Below are 18973 nucleotides of genomic sequence, written 5' to 3'. Positions count from 1 at the left end.
AACACTGCAGAAGGGCTTATCTGCATTGAGGAAAAGCTTATTCAGAATAGGTGTTCCCCACATCTTGGAAATCACTTGTGTGGAGTAAAAAAAGTGATAAAACAACAATAGTGGCTGGACTAGAGGAAGGGGAAAATCCTCAAAAGATACAATAAGAATCATTTTTAATCAGCACCTTTATAGTTAAATATAAGTCCTACTATTTAAAAATTGTTTGTGGCCCATCCTGTTTAAGTAGGCCAGACATGTTTCTTTGTTTTACAGTATTGATTTGCTGAGGGACAGCCTCTGTTCTCCTGCAGGAAGTACATGTTAGCCCAGTGTTAGCCCAGAATCCCTGGAATCCTCCCAGACTGGTGGCCTGCAAGCTTGAGAAAGGGTGTGTGTGTGCGTGTGTGTGTGTGTGTGTGTGTGTGTGTGTTATATCTTACAATTTTTCATATGCAAAGAGACATATTGATGCCTCGATATTTTGTTACTTAATGCTTCATCATTCAGACAGGTTAGTTAGCTCTTACTCGGGTGGGACCCGGGTAGAGTCCATTGTATCCTCACTGTCACACTGTTATGGGGGCGGGGGGGTGGCATTCTATTAAAGGCTCTGTGGTGTACAGAAGATTTTGCCGCTGACACAAAATAGCAAGTGACAATTTTTCTGAGCCTCATTTTCCTCATCTGCAGGAATGGGTTCATAGTACGTCTGAGAAGTGCTTTGCAAACCTTGAAATTATTCAGGAATTTACAAACATTATCTAATTAATCTTGAAAAGAGGCCGGCAAATATTATTGTCCCAATGTTGGGAAACTGAGACTCAGAGAGGAGAAAGTTGAATCTAACAACGTTAGAATTAACAAGGATAAATGTGCTGTGTAAGCACTTGGGTTGAAAACACTGACTTCATAAATACAAGATGGGGAAAGTATGGTCATAAAGCAGTTTGTCTGAAAAAGATCTGGGGGTTTTAGTGAACTGCAAGCAGAATGTGAGTCATCAGTGTGATGGTGCAACCAAGAAAATGAATGTAGTATAGTCTATGTTGGAGCTGTTCGTCTTCTTATCAATCATAGCCCGATCCAAGGGCTTAACTTGTGACTTTAGCGGAGGGCATCCTTGCCCAGCTTCCAAACCATGAGTGGGTCTTCAGAGTAGTGTTGCAGCTGGGATGCTGTGGCTTTTTCTCCCTAATGGGAACTAACCCATCTACAGACTACTTAGCAGATCCCTGAATCTTATGACTCGTCCTTCTCATTTTTCCAGTGGAAAAAATAAAATCTTTCAAGTCTTTGCTATAAAACTTCTTTAGGTGGAGTTTGGGAGGATTTATTCTTATTCCAGTCAGCCTGATTTTGCCCATCCTGCCCCAAAGGATGCAGTGATTTGCTCTCTGAATAATAGACTCAAGACCAGAGATGGAGGCTCATGGCATCATGGAGTCAGAGCTGGAAGGGGCCTGAGAGGCCTTGGAGACCAACCTCCCCCCAATTTGGCCTGAAGAAACAGGCATCATCCCTTCTTTGTAGTAAAAGAGCAGAGATGGTAGCCTCTCTCTTCAGCACTATACTCCAAGGACTGGGGGCTTTGCACAAAAGAGTAAGTTCAAGGCACCAGGAATACTTAACCTGGAGGAGAGGAGACTTAAGAGAGAAGAGATGTGCTTTCTGTCTTCAAGTCAGTCAGTCAATCAATCAACAAGCACTTATTAAGTACTTACTATATTCCAGGCTCTAGGCTGAGTGTTGGAGATACAAAGAAAGACAAAAAACATGGTCCCTGCTCTCAAAGAACTCACAGTCTAATGGTGGAAAAGACGTGTCAATAATTAAGTAGTACATAGGGTGGATGAGAGGAAAACTAGCATCTGGAGGGAAAAAGGAAGGCCTCCTGCAGAAGGTAGAAGTTGAGCTGAGTCTTGAGGAAAGCCAGGGAAAGGAAGAGGCAGAGATGAGGGAGGAAGATGCTTTAGGCATTGGAGACAGACAGTGCAATGGTGTGGAGATGGGAGATGGAAATTCATGTACAAGGAGCAGCAAGTGGGCTAGTGTATTTGGAAGGCTATGATAAGAAGGGGGTTAGACTTGATCTGCTTGGTCCTAGAAATCAGGTCTAGTAGCAAGGGGGAGAAGGTGCAGAAGGGTAAGTTTTTGTCCAATGCAAGGAAAATTTCACCCAAAACAGAGCTGTCCAACTACCCCAAAAAGCTCAGAATAGGTAGTGAGCTCCTTATCACTGGAGGTATTCAAGTGGTGACTGGTTGGTCACTTGTCATGGATGTTACACATAAAGGGGATTCACCTTTTCATTGGGTTTCACTAATGTATTTTTGGTTGATTCCAATATTGAGGCCCCGTTTGTGGATTCTCATTCCCTTCCTGGCCAGCATGATATCACTTGGCCTTCTAGGGACAGTGGAACACCTTAGCACACTCTTGTATTTTCTGTCATTGTTCTTTTTCCTAAAAATAAATATCGCTTTTTGTGCATTTTAATAATAATAGTCTTTTGTAATAATAGTCCCTGTGTCGGGGACTTTGCATTTTCCACATGGGTTTTCTCATGTGATCCTCACCGAATACCTGGTTTTGAATTCCAGGTCTGGTGCTGACTAGCTGTATGACCCAGGGCAAGATGCTTTCCTTCTCTGGGCTTCCATTTCCTCATGGGTAAGCGGGAGAGCGCTTGGATTTTGTTCTTTTTTCATCATGTCCATTCTTCCAGACCCCATTTGGCAAAGATACTGGAGTGGTTTGCCATTTCCTTCCCCAGCTTATTTTACAGATGAGGAACTGAAGCAAACAGAGTTAAGTGACTTGCCCAAGGTCGCACAGCTAGTAAGTATCTGAGGTCAGATCTGAACTTAGGTCTTCTTGATGTTAGGCCTGGCACTCTATCCACTGCAATGCCACTTACCTACCTGAAGTGAGCTTTTACTAGCTGACTTCTCATGTTTCTTTCAGCTTGAAATACTATGGTCTTATGCCCAGACCCACACAGGGAGTGAGTGGTGGGCTCAAGACTGGATCCCAAGTCGCTCGAGTTTTACTCTACACCTTCTTTTTCCATTATGGGAGGAGGATGATGGAAACACATTAAAAAATAATGATCCCCCCAAGCCCAACAACCACATACATTGAACCAGGCTGTGTATATCTGAGGGGACATTGAGTGGCTTGTACATTGCCCTTTGGAAACCTCTGAGCTAGAGCAGGATTTTGTTTTTGTTCTAGGTCCTGAAGACAACTCTCTCCTTCCCCCAGACTCTTCTATTTCTCAGGTTAAAAATCTTTCCTTCCATCAGGCTGTGAGCTGTGTGAGAGCAGGGACCGTCTTTGGTTTTTCTTTCCTTCCCTAGTGCTTGGAGCACTGCCTGACACATAGTAGGCATTTAACAAATGCTTATTGCTTATTTAACATCTCCCTTCTATCTGGTAAAAATCATCACCCTTCCCCCATTTGTTCCTAATTTCCTTAGATGTTCTTGATCCCTGTCAACAAAGAAGGGTACTCCCTTTTCCTTTGGAATAGAGGGAATTAATTGGGGCAGCTATGTGGTACAGTGGATAGAGCACCAGTGCAGGAGTCAGGAGGACCTGAGTTCAAATGTCACCTCAGACACTTGACACTCACTAGCTGTGTGACCTTGGGCAAGTCTCTTAACCCCAATTGCCTCATCTTGGGTCATCTCCAGTCATCCTGATGAATATCTGGTCACTGGATTCAGATGACTCCGGAGGAGAAGTGAGACTGGTGACCTGCACAGCCCTCCCTCACTCAAAACAAAGTCAAGTGCAAGTCATGTCATTATTTCTCTAATGGCATGGTCTTCTTTGGCAACAAAGGATGAACACAGACACAGAGGGAATTGACTGTTGACTTTGTGATGAACTGACCCTCATAGGATGTGCTGTGAAGGTACTTCAGCACCTCATTTCTCTCCTTGGAATTCGCTGCTGGTGCTCCTGGGCATTCTTTCCAAAATGTGATATCTATAATGGATCCATTCTTCTGCATGCCTGACCAGGGCTCAGGGCAGTAACTGCCAACTCCTAGGGCAGCCAGGGTTTGCTTTAGCTTCCTTGATCCTCACATTATACCAATGATCTCTTCTAGATCATCTGTGAGCAAGCCACATTTTCCCCATTTGTACTTGTGAAGCTGTTTTTTTTCCCAACTTTAATGTCAGATGAGACATGTACCTCACTAAATCTAGTCTTATTAGATTTGATTGTCTTTGCTGAGCCTCAGTTTCCTTAACTGTAAAATGCTGAGATAATTATTTTACGCTATCTTCCTTAGCCTCTTTTGAGGATAATTTGACAATGTATGCAAATGATTTTGTAAGCCACTAAGCTTAAATGTTGTTGTTCAATCATTTCAGTTGTGCCTGACTCTTCATCACCCCATCTGGGGTTTTCTTGGCAAAGATACTGGTGTGGCTTGCTATTTCCTTCTCCAGTTCATTTTATAGATGAGGAAACTGAGGCAAACAGGGTGGAGTGACTTGCCCAGGGGCACATAGCTAATAAGTGTCTAAGGTTGGATTTCCACCCTGGAAGATGAATCTTCCTGATGCCAGGCCCAATGCTCTATCCACTGTGCCACCTGGCTGCCCCCTATATAAATTGGAGTTATTGTTATTTTTAAGTGATTTTCCTAAGGTCACTAAGGTAATAAGTGGCAGAGCCAAGATTTGAACCCAGATCCTCTGACTCAGGTTCTGGGCTCTTTATACAACACAGCCACCTCTCTAAGAGAAGAGTATCCTAACCCAGAAAGAGGTGGCCTTTGGTGCTGCTGGTATGGATGATTTCAGAGGCAATTAGGAATGGTTTTCTTCCAATCTATAGACTTTAAAAAAAACCCTTTTCTTTCTCCTCCTTCTTTTCCATGTTTCCTCTCCTTCCCCTTGTCCTCACTTCTCTCTCTTTCCCCACACTTCACTCTGAATGCTGACTTTGTCCCTCTTCCTTCATCCCTTTCCCTCTTTTCTTAAGTTCACATTGACACCCAACCATGTCCTGCTTTGGGCACTCAGGGGATACCCCACTTGGCTTTTCCAAGGTTGTGCCAGTGGAAGGTAGGCTTGGACAGGTCCTTCCAGGCTGAAGCATCTTCAAATTTGAGGCCCAATTATAGATTGTGTGTCTGTTGGACAATCACTGGCCCATATAAATTTGATGAGATCCATTGCTATGTAAACCATAGATGAGGTGATGGGTTTTTTGGCCATAGAAACTTTTAAATAGCCTCTATGACTGAGTTGTAGATGAATTGTCATCTATCTGTACCCATATCTATAATGAGGACTATCACCTCTGTTTGATAGAAGAGAGAGCTGAGACTCAGAGAGCTAAGACTGCTCAGGGTCACCAGGTGACTGAGGTCAAGGCCAGAACCCACACTGCCTCCAGGTTCAGACCTCTTCTACTTTTACCACAGGGGTTGTGTCAGCTTTGTCAGAGACCTCAGTGTCTGAGTAAGATGTGCAAGATGTGCAAGACTCCAGCTCAGATGAAGGGCCTGGCAGCCGATTCAGACTCTTGGCACTCCAGCACTGCTTCCTGTCTCCTTGTCCTGAGGCGGGCAGTGATTGCTAGGATTCTGTGCCAGCCAGTGGGCTTGGCCCTGTGCCCCACAGGCTGGGGCCATTACAACAGAAGAAAGCTTCCAGAGAATTAGAGCCCACAGCAGGCACAAAGGAAACCTTGGGGGCTGCCCCAGGAGAGGCCAGGTCTGGTTCTTGTCTCCAGGCTGGGGACAGGACTTAGGCGTTTGGGCAGGCATTGGAGAACTACCCTCCCACCCCCCAAGAGAAAGCAAAATTCCAAAGTCTGAGATCCTTTGGGCTGGCAGGGTCTAATTATTGCTGCCATTTGAGTTGCCAACAATGAGTCCAGGCTTCAAGAAAAGATTTCTTTTTAAACTTTCTCTACTGAGGATTGGGGGAACAGGAGTAAGTGATAACAACAGCTCCTTTTCTGCAGTGCCTTTTTTGCAACAATATGCACAATCACAGCCAAGATATCTCCAGCCAGAGCTTTAATTCATATAAAGCGCTTTGTATATATGACCTCATTTGATCCTCTCTACAATACCGTAAGGTGGTGTGTGTGTGTGTGTGTGTGTGTGTGTGTGTGTGTGTGTGTGTGTGTGTGTGTGTGTGGGCAGGGAAGAGGACGAGCTCTGTTATTTGGTTGGGACAGGAAGCTCCCTCTTCCAATGTCCTCCTCTGTCTTTATAATCTTATAGAATTTGCTAGGACGGAGGTGGCAAACACCCTTTGGCCTGACTCCCTGAAGCCCACAGCTGTCCCTAAGACCTAAGTAAGAGTCACACAACACTGGGAAATATTTAACAAAATAAATAGAAACAGTAAAAACAAATTACGTAACAAACAAATATTTACCATAAATACATAAATGCGAATGAACAATAATGTTAATTTGTGGTTTTCTAGGTCATTGTGGGCCTCTGAGGGTCTTTCTAGGCTTAGCGGCTCCCATTTCCATTTAAGAGCAAGGAGACTTGCTCAGGGTCATACAGCTCATTGGCAGAGATGGGAATCCAAGTACAAGCCTCTTTTTTTTTTTTTTTTTTTGACATGCTGCTGACTCTTGATGGGCTAGGTGGCTCAGTGGATAGAACACTGGGTCTGGAATCAGGAACACCTGAGTTCACATGTGGCCTCAGATACTTAGTAACTGTGTGACCAAGGCAAGTCACTTAACATTTGTCTGCCTCAGTTTCCCCATCTGTAAAATGGGATGATGATAGCATCCACCAGGATCTAAGTGATTGTTACGAGGAATATTGTGAGAATCAAAGAGATGATGTCTGTAAAACCCTTGATGAACTTTAAAGTGGCACATAAAAGCTTACGAGGCACCAGCCTGTCATCAGAACGGTCTTTAACTCACACTAATGCTATGGTGCGGTTACACAGCCTTGGAGAACCCAGGGTTACCTCCATACTACAAGGCTGTCCTATACAAGAGGGATGAGATTTTTCTTCATTATTTAACTTTCTTTTTAAAATCTAATTTATATTTTTATTTTTGTATCACAGTAATTTTCCAAATACATCACTCTTTCCTTCCCTGCTTATTGAGTTAAAATGTGTAACAACAACAACAACAACAACAAAAATGAAAGAGAAAATAAAGCAATTCAACGAAAGCAGTCTACTTAGCAAATGAGTTTACCGTAATGGTATTTATAATGTTTCCTGTCAAGTCCCTTATCTCATCTTTGGAGCTGAGCTTGGTCATTATAATTAAACAAGTTTAAGGTGTTTTCGTCTTTCCATTTACCTCTTTGTACTCACTCTATATCTTGTTGTCCTGGTTCTGCTTTCATTATCCTGCATCAGTTCAGAAAAGTTTTTCCTAGGTTTCCCTGAATCCAGTGTAGTCTTCATTCCTTGTGGTATAGTAATAATCCATCACATTTATTTACTAAAATTTGTTTAGCTCTTCCTCAATCAATGGGTACCTGTCTTGTATCTGATTCTTTTCCACCACAAAAAGTGTTGCCAGGAAGGTTTTGTGGCACTTGGGACCTTCCTGTTTTTGATCTCCTTGGGATCTATGTCCCAGAGTGGGATTTCTGGGTCAATGGATATGGGCATTTTAGTTATACTTTCCAGGCTAAGAAGTTTGAATTTCATTTGGTAGGCAATTGGGAGCCCTGGAAGGTTGTTAAACACTGGAGTTCACCAGAAAAAAATCAAGGAACTTTTATTGCCAGAAATATCAGTGGTCTGTTATATGATGCTCCCCTCCCCCAGCCCTCTTGGCCTTAGTTTCCTCATCTGTTAAAAAAAGGAACAGCAATTCTTGCCTTACCTACCTCTTAGGGTTGTTGTGAGGAAAGTGATTTGTAAACCTTAAGGGCTTATACAAGAAAGAGATCAGACCCTTCCTTTTCGAGGCATGAGGGTTTGGTGATTTGCCTCGGGTCTTACAGCTAATAAGCATCAAGTGTCTGAGACCAGATTTGAACTCAGGTCCTGCTGACTCCAGGGTTGGTGCTCTATCCACTGCACCACCTCACTACCTTGGTTTCATTTTCAAGTGAAGTGAGAAATGAAATGATTTGACCAGTCACCCAGCTAATCAGTGGTAGAGCAGGATACCTGAGACGTCATGATTCTCCGTTGGTCCTCGAAAAGATCAGTTCTTGGCTATGTTTCTAAAAGCGGCCTTTCCCTCCTTTCCGGCCCAGCGCCTGAGGCTGCAGGGTTGTTTGAGCCCAGTGTAAGGGTCCGTGGGCTCTCTCTGGGCTTGGGTTGTTGCCTGGCAGACTGGACATGCCCCTACAGCTCCAGTGACCACTGGCCACCTACATTAGGTTGGGCTCACCCAGTCCCAGAATCCCCCAGGCTTTCACCTGAGTGAGCCACCCTGGTGGCTTTTGTGGAAGCCTGCTGTGAGCAGCTCCCATTGCGCCCTCAGATAAATCTTTTGTGTCTTTTCAAAGTTTAGGCTTAACAACAGAGCCTTGAAGGGGAAATCGAAGACCTTAGGACTTCGACATCAGTGCAACAATGAGGGGCTTGTCTTTGTTTCTCTCATCGGTCATTACCTTTCTCTCCTTCTTGTTAGAATGTTATTTGGGCCCCAGAGAAGACGCAGGGGGGTAAGTGGCAAATGGACTAGATGTGGAGTCAGGGGCCTGGGTTTGAATCCTGCCTCAGCCCAATCTCTGCTCGACCTTGGTCAGGCTGCTTCTTCCCTTAGAGCCTGCTTTCCTGCTTTGGACCAGATGTGCTCTGAGATTCCTTTCAGCTTCAGCCCTTGTGATAGTGGAAGGCGTCCTGGCTGAGGAGCCAGGAGATCTGGAGTTTCATTCCCGCTCAGCCATTTAGAATCCCAGAAATCAAGAGTGGTCAAATCAGAAGGAAGTGCAGGGGTCCACTAGTTCAACCTGTTCCTGTTTGATCAATGCCTTTCACAGCCACAATCCCCAACAAAGGGTTGCCCTACTAGTGCTTGAATACCTCTGGTGATGGGCAGCTCACTACCTCCCAAGGGAGCTCATTTCTACTTTGGGAGAGCTCGGATTGGTAGGAAGTTTTCCCCTTACACCAGGCTGAAGTCTGCCTCTCCTTGACTCCTACTCACTGCTCCTGATTCTGCCTGATGGGGCCAAACAGAGCAAGCCTGCTCCTTTCTCCAGTGTTCTTGTTTCTTCATAGTTCAATTCAATTGATCAAATGGGAAAATAATTGTTAAGCATGTAGTATAGCGCCTGGCGCATAGTAAGCACTATATAAATGTTAGATATTATTATTATTATGTCTTTAGTTGTTTTTCAATCACGTCCAACTCTTTATGACTCCTTTTGGGGTTTTCTTGGCAGAAGTACTGAAGCAGTCGGCCATTTTCTTCTCCAGGTCATTTTACAGAGAAGGAAACTGAGGCAAAACAGTGACTTGCCCAGGGTCACACAGCTAGTAAGTGTCTGAGGCTGGATTTCTGACTCCAGGCCCAGCACGCTATTTATTCACTGTCCCACCTGGCTGGCTGAAATTCTTCTTCTTCTTCAAATCAATTCAACCAAAATTTGTTAAGAGGAGAGCCCTGCAAATAGTTAAAGAAAGCTCCATCTCTTCCCTCCTTTCCCCACCCCCTTCTCTTCTTTGGCTAAACAGCTCACTCAGCATAGTCTCTAGGCCCCTCACCATCCTGGCTGCCTTCCTTCCAGCATGGTCCACCTTTCTCAAATGAGAAACTCAGATCAAAAAGCAGCACTCTATGTTCTAAAGCCCCTTCCCACTCTGATGACCGATGTTCCATATTCTGAGGTCCCTTCACATCCCAGTATTCTATGTCCAAGTCCTAAAGTTCCTTAGAACTTTTCCATTCTAAGTTCTAAGTCCCCTATCATCTCTACCATTCTATATTTTGGGTTCTCCAACATCGTACGTTCTAAGTTCTAAGCTCCTTTTAGCTCTGAAATGATCTGCTTCAAGGTTGTTTACAGCTGTGATATTCTACTCTCTTTTCTAAAGACTCTTTCAACTCTGATGTTCTATTCTCCTAAGTTCTTTGGTCCTTTCCACCTCCAATGTTCTGCCTCCTGTGTTCTAAGTTCTAAGGTTCTTTCTGGCCTACCTTTTTCAGTTCAATTCAGCAAACACCTGTTAAAATGCCAAATCAGTATGCAGCAGGGTTCCCAGTGTCTGGGGGAACCTCAGATGTCCGAGCTGGAAATAACCAGCTTGGCTCCTCATGTCAGCTCTGCCACTAACCAGCTACGTGACCTTGGGAAAGGACATCCCCTCTCTGGCCCCTAAGTCTTCCCCGCTGGTAAAGGGGGGGGGGGCTGGGCTCCATGATCTCTGAGGTCATCCTTAGCTTCAGGGTTCCAGTCCTCAAAGGATTTGCTGAATGGAGGTTGCAGGAAGTCCAGGGAGAGAAAGTCACTCATAGCTGGGAGGTTTCTGTGGTAGGTGGGCTGGTTTGCCAATGAAGTCATTTCCATCTAGTTAGTCATGGAGTGCTATGGTCAGGATGTACAGGGACAGTCCTGTGGGGTCCTCTCTGGGTTGTTCTCTTTGCTCCCATGTCTCCAGGGCCCTGTGGAGAAGTGACTTCAAGGTGGTATCACCTCATGGGGCTCACTGGTATGATACCTGTGACTGTTCAAGGGCTTGGTTTGGGACCCACACACTTGTGCCCTTTTACAATTGTAGTGACACCTTAGATAACAGTGGAAAAGGGCCTGGATTTAGAATCAAGAGGGAGTGGGAAGAAGCCCAGGGGCTCTGGAATCCACTGGAATTCCATCCTGGAATCTCAGGAAGAGGACTTGAGTTCTGATCCAGCTCTACCTCTCATGTTTTGCATACCTGTGGTCAAATCACTTCCTTGCTATGGACCTCGGTTTTCTCATCTGTAAAATGGGGATTATGATATCCCCATTCAGAGGCAGCTAGGTGGTTAGTAAATAGAACATTGGATTTGGAGTCAAGAAAATCTGACTTCAAATCCAGCCTCAGATTCTTACTAGTTGTGTGACCCTGGGCAAGACACTTAACCTTTGTCTGTTTCCTCATCTGTAAAATGGGGATTTTCATATCCCCATTCAGAAGCAGTTAGATGGTCCAGTGTATAGAGCACTGGACCTGGAGTTGGAAAGACCTGAGTACAAATCCAGCCTCAGATAGGCAAGTCACTTAACCTCTGTTTGCCTCAATTTTCTCATCAGTAAAACCCATACTTCAAAGCTACTTTCAGGGTGTGACTGCCTCTCTGTCCTGGTCTCTGATGCTCCATGAAGCTAGTTGTTTTCTCTTCTTGGCATAAGTAAGAGAGCCTGTCTCTTCCTGGATTTGTTAGGAATTCCATGCCCTGCGGAAAAGCAGCTGGCCAGCCACGTGATGACGTCTCTAAACTGGCCACTCTGCTCTTTTAGGGAGTGGGTGGGTGGGGCCAGGATGGGGGCATCATGGGGAGTAGTGGAAAAGACATTGAATTTGGAACCAGGTGACTTGGCTTTGTGTCCTGGCCCCATTACCGACTAGTTGTATGACCTTGGTCAAGTCTCTTGAACATCCTCAGCTTCAATTTCCTTGGCTGTAAAATGAGCAGATGCTGTGGTGATCGAAAAAGGGCCCTTCCCTGCTCTGGCAGTCTGTGGTTCCAATGTCCTTTCTGGGTGGGATGTTCTGTGCTCTAAGGCTGCTTGCCCACCCTGACAGTCTTGTTCAAATATCCCTTCCAAACTTGGCATTCCTTATTTTACCCTCCCTTCTACCTTCAGGATTCTGTATTCTCCTTTCCAAGATCCCTTCCCTGTTATTCTCCTAGCCTGAAATTCTATGCCTGACAGCCTTTTTGTTCTGGGTGGTCCTGGTGCCTCTGTATGAAGTCCCTGAGGGAGGAGAGTTCTTTTGTTTTCTGTATTTCTCCTACTGGTATAATGCATGGAAAGATGGACTTGGCATCAGGGAGACCTGAGTTCAAATCCTGCCTCAGACATTTACTAGCTGTGTGACTGAGCAAGTCTTTTAACCCTTGCCTGCCTCAGTTTCCTAGTCTGTAAAACAAGGGAGTTGGACTCCTTAGAATTTTATTTTAAATGCATAAAATTAAATACACAGGATTATAAAGGAAAACAACTATATTGAAATATACTTATCAAAACATTGAAAAGAAGCAAGTTCCTGGATTCTAGGTTCAGAATCCCTGGATGACATACTGATAAGGTCCCTTCCATCTCTAAATCTCTTGATTCTAGGTAAAGAAGGGATTTCTGCCTTGGTCTCTCCAGCTGGCTCAGATTTATCTAGGGATGCTTGTTGTAGTGAGCAAGAGCTCAAGCTGCTGTCGACCTCAGCTATGGCTGGGATAAATGGGGTGGGTGTGGGGCAGAGACAGGGACACCATCGTCTGCCTGGTCCCTGCTGACCTTCCTGAGTCCTCTTCAGCTCCTCACTTTTCTTGGATCTGTCCTCAGAATGTGAGCTCCTTGTGGGGCAAGATTGTTTCATTCATTGTGTTTCTAATTCCAGTGCCTAGTGTACACAGTGGACATTCAATAAATGAATGTGGATTGACTGACTGACCTTGGTTTGCTCTGGAAAAAGCAGCCTGGTGCCATGATGGGTAGAGCTCTGGATCTGGCTCCAGGAAGATCTGGGTTCAAATTCAGCTTCAGACATTTTTAAATTATGTGACTCATGTCACCACACCTTACATCTATAAAATGGGGATAATAATGATATCTACCTCATTGGGTTCTTGTGAGGATCAAATGAGATAATGTTCAGAAGGGGCTTTGCAAACCTTAAAATACTGCATAAATGTGAGTTATTCTTTTCTTTTTTCTCTGGTGACTAACCCAGTAATTGACTGTAATTTCCGAGTATAATGCCTGCCTTGTCTGGGCTTTGGGAGTGGGGGTGGGGCATAGTTTATTGTGCCGCATGTTACACACAGGGTTGAGTGTGATACAGAGGCACAATTACAGCTGCCCACCAGCTGGTATTTGTCCAGACTGACCAGTATTTATTTTGTCACAGACAGCAATTGTTTCTTCCCAAAATGTTAGGCTATCTTGGTTTTTTACAGATTTGATTTTGGTACCCTGAGTCAAAGTAGAATTTGGAAACTGATTTTGGGGTTCATGAGATCATAGGATGGGAGGACTCATAAAGATAGTTTATATGTATATATATATACATATATATGTATTTTATATACTAATATATGTATATATGTATGTGTAACTATCACCTATATCCATCTATTTATCTGATCTATCATCTATATCTATCTATCCATCCATCTATTCATCTATTTATCTGTCATCTATATCTAGATCTGTCCATCATCCATCTATTCATCCATCCATATTGATCCATCTATCTGTCTGTGTGTATGTTCATCCTTCATTTGCTGAAGAAGACCATGCCATCAGAGAAATGCACTTTGACTTTGTTTTGAGTGAGGGAGGGCTGTGCAGGTTACCAGCCTCACTTCTTCTCCAGAGCCATCTGAATCCAGTGATCAGATATTCATCAGGATGACTGGAGATGACCAAGGATGAGGCAATTGGGGTTAAGTGACTTGCCCAAGGTCACACAGCTAGTGAATGTCAAGTGTCTGAGGTGAGATTTGAACTCAGGCCCTCCTGGCTCATGTACTGGTGCTCTATTCACTGCACCACCTAAATGCACCTATCTCTCTCTCTCTCTCTCTCTCTCTCTCTGTCTGCCTGTCTATCTATCTATCTGTTGGGGCAGCTGGGATGGGTATGAATCCTAATAATAGCTCCTATACTTATAGTGGGATGATGGGATCATAGATCTAGGACCAGAAGAAATTTCATATCCCATCTAACCCAACCCCTTCATTTTTTAGATGTGGAAACGGAAGCCTAGGGAAATCCGATGACTGGTCCCATTGTCACATGGGTAGTGGCAAAGGCAGGGGTGTTTACAAATTGCTTTTGTCAAAACAGCCCTATAGATAGGTAAGTGATTTGAGGATCCCCATTTCACAGAAGTCAAAACTGAAGCTTGGAGATGTCAAATCATGGTGACTAGTCTGAGGTCCTAGCAGAGCCACGCTTCAGACTTGGACGTTCTGATTCAATCCCCATTCTACTACCAACTTCGCTAACTTACCTTTGATTTCAGGGGGCAGCTAGATGGTATAATGGATAGACCTGGAGTCAGGATGATCTGAATTCAAATCTAGTCTTGGGTACTTCCTGGCTGTGGGACCCTGGGCAAGTCATTTAATGTCTATCTGCCTTAGTTACCTCATCTGTAGAATGGGCATAACAATAACACCTCCCTTCCAGGGTTGTTGTGAGGATCAAACGAGATCACATTTGTAAAGTGCTAGTAGGTGCTATTTAAACACTCACCATTATTAATTTATGCGAATCAGGGGAAGATGGTACTAAGTATGGAGGTCTTTCTTTTTTAAAGAAATGCCCTCAACTGATATCCCATTCCATCCCATCCCAATGCCTCTTTGTGATGTAGATGTGACTCGGGACTCTCAAAGACCCTGCCAACAGAACCCAAGATCTGGAACAGTTCTACTTAGTAAAAGCCTGTGGCTAAGTGCAACGAATCAATCCATATACATGCATTTGTAAGGCATCTACTGTATGCAAGGCATTGTGGGATACACAGAAGTATAACATTCCTTTCTCAAGTAGCTTATATCCTATAAAAGAATAGAGGAAGGAGTGGGTCCAGTGCTAGGTTCGGAGCCCTGGGTTTCAATCCTGACCTACTGTTATATTATATATTAATTATACAATATATTAATATTACATAGTAATGTTTATATTATTATATTAACTGTGTGACAACGGGCAAGTGCTGACTTCTTACACTGCTTTATAAAGGAAGGTAGCCAGTATCACCATCTTCCCCCCACTCAGACTCAGGTTAAGTGAATTACCCAAAGTCTCATGGCTAGTAAATGACAGTCAGATTTGATCCCCAGCCTCCAGCTCTAGGTCCACGGCTCTCCGTGTTCCCACTCTGCCTCCCTCATGTCTTTATTATTATTATTTTTGACTGGCCTTATGATTTATCAGTGCAAGGAACTCTAGGTAAGGTCACTAATTCCCTTTATCAATGCAGCTTAGAAACTGTACTGTGATTGATAGCCTTCCATAGTATCCTGGGGGGATGAAAGGTTGCTCAGGGCCACATAGTCTGTGTGTGTGAGAGACAGGTGTTTTTTCTTCTAAAGCTTGGGTCTACACCGAGCCTTTGGGATGCCATGCAAGTAACTGATGGTTACTACATTTTCTAAGGACCATTAGTGAGGGGGGTGAAGTCATGAATTCCACACGCTGACGCTTTTGTTTCCAAGGTTACTTCTTTAAAATCATTTGTTGTTTATAAAAGACTCAAAGTAACCTTTTGACTGTTTTATTATTTAAATGCCCCATTTCTAAGGCCTGGTTGGAGGTGTCCTAGGTCTAATCACCACTACACTATGTAGTAATGTTACTGAAGTTCCCTATGCCTGTGTCTGTGTTACTTATAACATATATGTCATGTATATATGTGGCATGCCTATTTATGCTATGCATTTATTTATATGTTAATTTTTTCTCTCTCTCCTCCCACTGATTTCCACCCATGGTCTTCAGGCTGGTCTAATCCGTACCGACAGCAGCGAATACTTCATTGAGCCTCTGGAGAGGGGTCAGCAGGCAAAGGAGGAAACCGGGCGGGCACATATTGTCTACCGCCGGGCAGCCATCAGACAGGAGAAAGCAGAGCCTCAGGGAGACCTCCACAATGAAGGTAAGACCGCTGGGAGAGGAGCCCGGGGCGGGGGGAGGGCTTGCAGGGAGAGCAGCAGGGACAACTACTTGTCCCAAAGGCTTCAGATTTACAAAGTGGTTTACAGAGATCAGTGCATCCGCTCTGTAGGAGAGCTGCGAGGCGGACGGTGCCAGGCTTATGATTCTCACCTGGCAGAAAGGCAAATGAGACCCTGTGGAGTGATGAGGGCAGGGCCCGCTGCTTTTTAGTGACAGACATGGCTCCGAATCTGGCCTTCTGCCTCAAGACCTCGTGTCCTTTCTTCTACACAATCTGCCACTCCATGGCAGGTTCTTGAACCCTGCTCGGGATCCCTAGGGGGCAGATCTCAGGCAATGGACTTCTCTCTTGGCCTCAGTCTCTGTCATGCTAAATTCATGTCACCAGCTCAGAAATGTCAAGGGCTTTTTAAAAGATGACGTCTCTCTCTCTCCTTGTCTTTCCCTCTTTTTTCCTTCCTTCCTTCCTATCTTCCTTCCTGTCTCCCTCTTCTCTCTTTCTTTCCCTCTTCCTTTTTCTCTCTCCTCTCTCTTTCTCTCTTCTCTTTTCCCTTTCCTTCTCTTTTCTTCTTTCTTTCTTTCCTTCTTTCTTCTCTCTTCCTCCTCTCTCCTCTCTCTTTCTTCTCTCTTTCCCCTTTTCCCTTCCTTCCCTTCCTTCCTTTTTTCTTTCTTACTTCTTCCCTCTTTTTCCTTCTTCCTCCCTTCCTCCTCTCTTCTTTCTTCCTACCTTCATTTCTTTTTGTTTCTTCCCCCACAACATTCCTCTCCCTGTTTCTCCCCACCCCCTACCCCACTCTTCCCCTCCACCCCTGCCATACAGAGAGTATTCTTTGCAATTAGTAGAACTCTTCCTATTCAAATAATGATTCTGAGGCATTAATTCTTTCTATGTGTCACTATTATGCTTTGAGGGACCTGAACGGACCTGGAGCATATCCACAACTGTGTAACAATGACCACATTGGAACAAAGTCTTCTTGTACAATAGACATCACACCCCTTAGTGAGCTATTCCTTTCCCTACCCTTAGGATTGTTGGGTTCAGGACAGAATTGAGAAGCAGGCTACATGGTATGGTGGAAAGGGCTCTGGATTTAGAATCTGGAGGACCTGGGTTCACATCCTGACTCTGGTGCTTACTAGGATTGTGGTGTGGGCCAAGTCACTTGAGCTCCCTGGGCCTCAGTTTCTTCATTTGTAAAGTGAAGGGCAAGATTTGAACAGTCTTGTACTGTACCTCCTATCCTGTACTGCTGTTGTATATAAGCCTTCTCCCGGTCATTGGTCCATAAACATTTTGTCAGTCAACAAACGTTTATTAAGTACTTACCATGTACCAGGCATTGTGCCTGGTCCTGCTTATGATCTAGTTCTGCTCCGCGTTTTGGGGGAATGTGCAGGCCCTTTCCCTCACTTTTGTCTCAGGGCCCTTGCTTCTTTATCTTCTTCCTTCTCTACCTTCAGCAGAGTCCTTTGATTTTGATCCTGGCAGCTGAGAGTTGGTCATCCTCCTAAACAAGTTCATGGACCCCTCAAGGGATCACTTGGGGAACCGTCAGTTTCCCTAGTCTTGTCCATTAGAGTTGATCCTGCTCTGCAGCATTGGCCAAGAGCTTGGTCCTAATTGAACCTGACCAGGAGGTGCCTTTGGGCCAGAAAAAGGTGTGAAGGTTTATTTATATAGAAAGGTGATCTTCTAGAACAGGCATGCTCTTTCTTGAAACCCGTGGCTTGGGAGTGGCTGAGGATGGGATTGGGAAACTCACGGAAACCCCAAGGCTCCATTGTCTTAAAATAGAAGCTTTTCACAAGGCACCAGCTGCTCTTTAAGAGCTGTTAATAAAAGAGGGAAAAATTCAGAGGCCATGAGTTGGTGGGTGAAGGGGGACTTCACCAGACCTGGGAGACTAGTCATATCTCTTTGGGATGGCAGGTGACTCCCTTTGGAATCTTTCTAGGAGGCTGGTATGCAGGCTTACAGCCCAACTTGGGACATGGTTGGTGGTTTGCTTCCTGGGGCTAAATTAATTTAAGGCCCCTTCTGGTCAGAAAGGGCAAACCGTCATCTCCTTTGGGGAGAGGGAAGCTGTGATCCTGGTGATATAACCTGTGCAAAGAGAGTACTCAAGAGAGTCCCAGTCTTCTGAAGACCAGGGTTAGAGTCTTAGCTTAACCTTTGACTACCTGTTTGACCTTGAACAATTCACTCTTTTTTGTGCTTTGATTTCCCCATCTGGGAAATGGGCATAATAATACCTATAGTACTTCAGGGTAGTTGTGAGGAGCTGGAAGACCTTAGAAGTCTTCCAGGTCAACTATCTCATTTTACAGATGAGGAAACCAAGTCATAAAGCAGTTGAGTGATTTCCCCAGGGTCTCAAAGCTAGTTTAACCCAGATAAGATGTGTATGAAACATTTCTAAGCTGAAAATGCTGTGTAATAAAATAATAATGATAATGATAACTGACATTAGTATTATATTTGCCGACTTACTTTATATTTGATCCTCACAAGCACCCTGTAAGGTGGACACTCTGGGAACTATCGTCTCAGTTTTACAGATAAGGAAACTGAGGCTCAGAGAAATTAAATGACTTGTTCATGGTCACAAAACTGACAAGTGCCCAGAGGTGGGATTGGAATGCAGGTCCCTCTGGACTTTGGGCATATCGCTCTACCCCTGTACTACCTGGCCTCTGGAATTTGAGCTTATGTTAATGTCAGCTAGTCTTGTAGTTATTCCAATATTCTCATTCTAGAATCATGGAATCCCTGAGCCAGAAGGGACTTCAGAAGTCAGCGATCTAACAAATCCCTGAGCAAGGGTTGTTTTTGTCTTTCTTTGTCTGCCCGGAGTCTGACACTTATTAGTGCTTCATAAATGCTTGTGGACTGACCCAAATTGCTTTTTATTTATTGTGCACTTAATTAGATGAGCACATTTTACCTCTGCCCCCTTCCCCTTTGAACCGAAAGTAATCTTTGAGGACAGAGATTATTTCTTTTTTGGTTTTTCTCCTGCAGCAGTTAATACAACACCTGGTAGGTACATAGGAGGTGCTCAGAATTGAATTGAACTGGAGGATTCTTTTGACATTGTTCCTGACAAATGGTCATCCAGCCTGTGCTTGAATTATGCATAGGAAGAGTGCTGAACGTGGACTGCT

At 44.3% G+C, this 18973-nt stretch overlaps 1 protein-coding gene across 2 annotated transcripts in view; it reads left to right on the top strand.

The window, feature by feature from the left end:
• Positions 1 to 18973, top strand: part of ADAMTS14 (ADAM metallopeptidase with thrombospondin type 1 motif 14) — a 105570-nt gene that overhangs the window by 29294 nt on the left and 57303 nt on the right. For both annotated transcript variants that reach the window (XM_072628690.1, XM_072628691.1), the window contains exon 3: positions 15629 to 15785. In XM_072628690.1, the coding sequence (XP_072484791.1) occupies positions 15629 to 15785 (157 nt within the window). The remainder of the gene's footprint in view (positions 1 to 15628; positions 15786 to 18973) is intronic.

Source organism: Notamacropus eugenii, chromosome 1, assembly GCF_028372415.1.
Source record: "Notamacropus eugenii isolate mMacEug1 chromosome 1, mMacEug1.pri_v2, whole genome shotgun sequence".
Lineage (NCBI taxonomy): Eukaryota > Metazoa > Chordata > Mammalia > Diprotodontia > Macropodidae > Notamacropus > Notamacropus eugenii.
The sequence above is the reverse complement of the archived record's forward strand: the minus strand, read 5'-3'. Positions and strand labels throughout refer to the sequence as shown.